The sequence below is a fragment of the Gracilinanus agilis genome, chromosome 2, assembly GCF_016433145.1.
Source record: "Gracilinanus agilis isolate LMUSP501 chromosome 2, AgileGrace, whole genome shotgun sequence".
Classification (NCBI taxonomy): Eukaryota; Metazoa; Chordata; class Mammalia; order Didelphimorphia; family Didelphidae; genus Gracilinanus; species Gracilinanus agilis.
In genome coordinates this window covers 195222571-195228570 of record NC_058131.1, presented here as the reverse complement: position 1 = coordinate 195228570, position 6000 = coordinate 195222571, and the positions used below count along the sequence as shown (strand labels likewise).

At 29.7% G+C, this 6000-nt stretch overlaps 1 protein-coding gene across 2 annotated transcripts in view; it reads right to left on the bottom strand.

The window, feature by feature from the left end:
• Window positions 1-2832: 2832 nt before the first annotated feature.
• The window catches only part of LOC123237015 (testis development related protein), a 47086-nt gene continuing 43918 nt past the window's right edge, over window positions 2833-6000 (bottom strand). For both annotated transcript variants that reach the window (XM_044663609.1, XM_044663608.1), the window contains 2 exons: window positions 5674-5777; window positions 2833-3309 (listed from right to left, as the gene is read on the bottom strand). In XM_044663609.1, coding sequence (XP_044519544.1) covers window positions 2964-3309; window positions 5674-5777 — 450 coding nt within the window. In that variant the 3' untranslated portion in view covers window positions 2833-2963. The remainder of the gene's footprint in view (window positions 3310-5673; window positions 5778-6000) is intronic.

Below are 6000 nucleotides of genomic sequence, written 5' to 3'. Positions count from 1 at the left end.
TCACAATCCACAATACAGTGGCCCTACTCGAACAGTTGATACCATGTCACATATCAAGAAAAACAGGAAGGTCCCATCAATGACTGATTATTTGTGACAATTTTGATATACCTTAAAGTAAAGACAATTTAAACATTTTTTTAAAAATCATAAAACTCGAGTTTAAATTATTTCTTTATTTATGTGAAAATTCTACAAGTATTATTTTTGCGTTTGAAAATGAGGCTAAAAAAAAAGGCAAGTCACTATGTGACTAATTACAGTTATCTGACACGTTAACTTAAGGAAAAGCCAATAATCATGCAAATTGGCAATGAGGAAAAAAGAACTAAATAAAATTTCATTTTTAAATTGTATAACTTCAAAATTCATTCTAAATGCTATGTTTTATGAAACATGACCAATTTCTCATTGAAATCTAACAAAGCATTAAGGAGTAAACACTATTCCTGCTACATGCATCCAGTACTCCTGATCATACTCAGGATATATAAACATTTAAACCCCAAACTAAGGCCTCAAAAGAGAATGAATGAAATGCCTATGAAAAGAACAAAGAAAAACTCACTTTAATGAAATTTTCTTTGAAAGAAAATATGCTATAAAATATAACAATAAATAATTATATTAAAATCACAACATATTCATTTTACCTTAAAATCAGATACAATTATGACAGACAACAATAATATTTTACTTTAATATGTTTCATCTGTAGGAAAGAAAATTCAATAAGTTATACAGCAAATTCTGATCCAAATATAGTTTAAACTCCAGAATAATTCAGGTTATGGGAAATTTCTCGTAATTATACAGGGTTATTTCTCCAGCTGTGTGCATCACAAGTACATTAAAAGGTGAAATACAGGCACTTGACAATAAACTATTCAAGGCATAGCAATCCTTATTGGTCACAGTATATAACAGAACTCCCAATAAGAGGAAAAAAGGTCATGGCATTTCTAGACCTCTCTCCTCAAGAAAAGAGTTGTTAAAAGGTCTTCAAATGATCTATTTCTAAAGTCCTATGTCAGCATTAGCTGAAAACATATCAAAACACTGCTTCTGATCTTTAGCTTTTTGAATAAACTAAGAAATAAATGGCTCTATGAATTATGAAATGCATCTTTATGTAATTTTAGCAAGCATTGCTGCTAATACACTGGAGACAAAAACTTAAGTATCAAATTATTTACCTGAGGCAAATTATTTTTTTTTCTTCAACAAGGCTAAGTAGCATAGTATTAACAAAGCTTTAGATTGTATTATGAAATAAAAAAACCTAATTAAAATTATTTCATGTATATTTTTAAAACATAGCATCCTTCTGACTATTCTTGTCAAAGAAAATATTTTTTTCCTAAAACATGGTATTTTTTTAAAATGCTTTATATACTTAATAGTTTTACTATCAGGCATGTACAGATATTCCATGGAGATGTTAACTTGAACATCCATTTAAACTGAGCTGCACAGAAGTACAATTGCATTACGTGGTTTGGAGGGGCCAGGGAGAGTGTCATGTGACAATGTTGGTAAATTACATTTGTTATGAAGCAAATAACCTCCTCCTGAAAAAAAAAAAAAGAAAAAGAAACCTATTCTTTACCAATAAAAGCTGTGACTTTTTTTCCCTTCAACAAATTGGTAATTCCAATAAAAGAGATATCAAAGCATCCCTGGTAAGGTGGCATATTGCTAAAGACACTGGCATGAGCCCACAGTTAAAGACAACAATAAAGTGTTAAGAGATTTGAAACATTTTTTTTTTACTTTAAGAAATAACTTCATAGTGATAATATTGGATCAGCCATAAATTATTTTTCTGCTAAAAATAGGCATTTTTTACGAGATAAGATGTAACTAACACCCATTACTTTAAGAATATCATTTTGAAAATTAAACCCAAATCTGTGGTTATAATAGAAAAAGAGGCACTTTCAGTTTTTATATACAGTTTGAAATCTAAAATCAACAGAAGTATATTAGTTTAATTCCCAAACTAAAATTAAGAGTACCAAGACATGTAAATAGTTAGCACACATTCTAGCATTCCTTAGTTATTACCCTGACAACATAAAAGCACAGTGACTCTGTAGAATAAATAATTTAAAAATAAGATCAACATTTAAAAGTCCAGAAGGAGAATGAAAGAAAACTAAAACCAAAACAAAGCCAAAATCATTACTATTCATGTGCAAACTAGAAGCTATTTCTCCACAGGAATTGCATGACTGTAATTTTATTTTACTTGCCATTTTGCACCCAATCATAACTCTTACATTCCTATTTAACTTTTTAATGAAATTTTTTAGTGGAAAATTTTAATTTTCTGCTAAATTAAATAACTTTTAGCCTAAACTTTGGAAGACTCATTGACCCTCTGATTGCAAATTTCTGGCAATGGAAGAGAACTGTACAACTGCTACAGTCTCCTATTTCATATAACATATAAACAGAAAGAACGATTAATTAAAAAACAAAGAAGGAAGATTTGTAGGCTAAAAACAAACTAGGAATTATAACTATGGCATGAAAAAAGAGGTTTGTGGCAAATTACAAATCAGCATTGGCTTTTTAAGGGCAGTCATCCCAAATTAACATCTATAGCTTCAAAAGTCTTAGGATCCTAAGAGCCTAAGAAGTTTCTAGATAAGGCAGTCAAATTCAAAACCAGTTTATACATTCACCAAGAAAATACAGTATTTTTGGTATTCTCAATAATTTGACAGACTGAAAAAATCCAAATGTAAAGAATAGGCACAAAAGAGGTTTTCTATTCTTTTTAAATGAAGAAAACAGATGACTCAACTGTTGATAAACTAACTAAAATAACAGAGAAAATGTTTATAAGAATCTGAACAAAACTAAGCATACAGGTGCGATATTGAGCAAATTTTGGTTTGACTACATATGGACATCGAGGAACATTTTCATTTATGAAGTATTTCAAATTGCCACTATCATTCTAATTCTTCCCAGTTATCAGTAAGATTACCTTTGCTTTGCCGTCTAATGCTAACCAATTTTCCAGCTGATTTGATACTCCACCTAGAACTGTTTCCTGAGCTGGTCAGGTTGGTGTATTTAGTAGAACCCTTAGTCTCATCTTCCCAACCTGGCCAGGAGAGATGGTCCCTAGAAGAGTCTCCTAGATCAGTGACTGGATCTTCAAGAGTAATCTGAGGTGGCTCCCATCCTTCAATTTCATCTGGTTTCTTAGACTGCATATTCTGTTTTAACACCAAACTGTCCCAAAATCCAGATTTCTTTTCAGTCTTCACATCTTCTTTTATTCTTAAATTAGTTCTGAGATAGATAAAAATGTTAAATATTGAACACCTTTCTCCAAAAGACACTTAAATATATATTTCTATGTCTCAATTAAATCAATTTCTAAAAAAAAAAATAGGCATCTAAAATATTAGTTTTCAAGTGGGGGAGCTACTAAAATAATTTTGAAAGCATTCTTGAAAACTTAAATTATACAAAATAAATATTCCTAAGCAATCTAACATATATACCAAAAATTAATAGTTTTTGATGAAATGTATCAAAGGATTAGTTACCAAAAGATGAATCAGGGTGAGGGGAAGGCATAGCAACTTATGAAGAAAAACAATTTACTAAGTTGCTGAGAGGTTAAAACCTGTATAGGTGGAGGGTATGCCTACTTTAATTAAATCATGTATCCCTGGAGTAAAACTAAGATAAATGGCCATGATATTTGACATTTTCCTTATTAATGAAATTAAGATTCCCTCTTAGAACTCCTTAAAAAAAACCATAGTGGAAGCCTAATCAAATTCACAAGCAAAGAAGAGAGTTCTAATTCCTTATTGTGAGTGAACTAGTGCTCTGCTAAGGTAAGGGTAATGGAGCAAAAGTAAATTTTAGGAGAAATGGAAGCCTGTTTAAACACAATATACTATATATATACACACACATATACCAGAAGTATCAAAACACATGGCCATTGGATGGCACTTATGGCCCTAGGCAAATTAAAATGTAATTGAAAAATATTTAATAAAATAAACTGCAATAGAATACAGAAAATATTAATATGTGTTCTTCTATATAAATATGTGGCTCAAAAGTATCCTTATGTATAGTTTAGTGGCCTGTTTCAATTTGAGTTTGAAACCTGCTGTATACAACTCACTTTAAGGAACTTAGAAATCTGAGTAAGACTCCACTTATAATTTCATTAACAGCTTCCATTAAAAAAAAATATTACAGGGGCAGCTGGGTAGCTCAGTGGATTGAGAGCCAGGCCTAGAGACGGGAGGTCCTAGGTTCAAATCCAGCCTCAGCCACTTCCCAGCTGTGTGACCCTGGGCAAGTCACTTGACCCCCATTGCCTACCCTTACCAATCTTCCACCTATAAAGTCAATACACAGAAGTTAAGGGTTTAAAATAAAAAAAAAATACAAAAAAAAAAAAAAAAAAAAAAAAATATTACAGGCAAGTGACAATCCAAGTATCAGTTTTGTAGAATATTATAAAAAGGTGATTTGTTTAATGATATTATTTGGAAGGTTTTACATCATTATAATATGAACTGATAAAAGTGCATTAATAATCTCAATAATATCTGGGATATGATTACAAAAATATAGGTTACATATAAGATCAATCAAGAAGCAGTTATTCACTTTATAAAAAAAGATTTGTAATTTAATTTCTTTAAAAAGGATGTTCCACCTGGCAAGTTTAATAAGTAGTTCTATTTTCTTCAAATGCCTGAATTTCAGGAAACCTATTCCACAAAGTGAACTACATTTAGAATTGGGAAAAGGTTCCATGACAAAAATTAACTAGAAACAGCTTTAAAAATTATCTACTTATCATCTTGGCTATCAATAGAAGCTTGCTGAAACTAGTTCAACCAGAAGAGAATATTGTTTAGATCAAATCTACTTAGCTAAAGTGAAGCAAAAGTAAAAAATTATGTATAATCATTGAAATAAAAAAAGTATTGCTAGCCAATTTATTTTTTAACAATATACATTACTGGCATTACCAATGTAATACATCTATAAAATAAAATAATAATTTAAGCCACAAAAAAATCAATTTAAACTTCATATATACACACATATTTATTTGTAAAGGCATTAAAACTTCTGAACACTGCCTAATTTCCAAGGCAGTTTTCTTTATTTCTAAAACTCTTTTTATGTTTGAGTATCATTGAAAGTGCTTCAGGGTCAATTAATTAGAGTTAAAATTCAAGTTTAATAGCTGCCTTCAGGATATGTAAATTAAAAAACAAAAACAAAAAAGATTATCCTAGTGTTAAAATGATGTCAAAGTAAATGTAGTATTTGTTTAAGTTATATGGATATCAAGCCTTTAAAAATAGGTCAATGGCCTAATTTATAGGATAGAAGCAAAAAAATTCCATAAGGTTTATAGTATAACAAATAATTATAACATAAATATAGCTATTGTTGGCTGCTAACATGCTGACTTGTCCCTTAAAAATAAAAACCACTACCACTTATCTCAAGGATTAATAGATTATTTCCCAAAATGATTGAAAATTAAGACATAAATATATTTAATATAATTAAATCGCACACAATAGAACATTTTTTATTCATTCAAGTTTGTTTCCCTAACTTATTCTTTCAATGTTAAATTTTTCTTGAATTTTTACTACTTACCCTTTAAACTTTGGAGATTTGCATTTTTCTAGAAGCTGCTGTTCATCATCTTTATTAAACATTGAGGTTACTTCTTTCCAACCTCTGAAACTGGCTCCCTGAACCTAGTAAAATATTAAAAAAAAAAAAAAGAATCTTAGGATATGAAATAACAAGTTGAGCAAGTCAAAATCTTATATATGCTGTTTCTACATTTTAAAAATATGCAATATTCTTTTAAAGCTGATTTTTATTCAAAATTTTAAACTATAATTTTCTGCTGTTGTATTAACCTTTTATTAAGTTTTACATCATCACAATGACCACTAAAGTCCTAATCTCTAATGC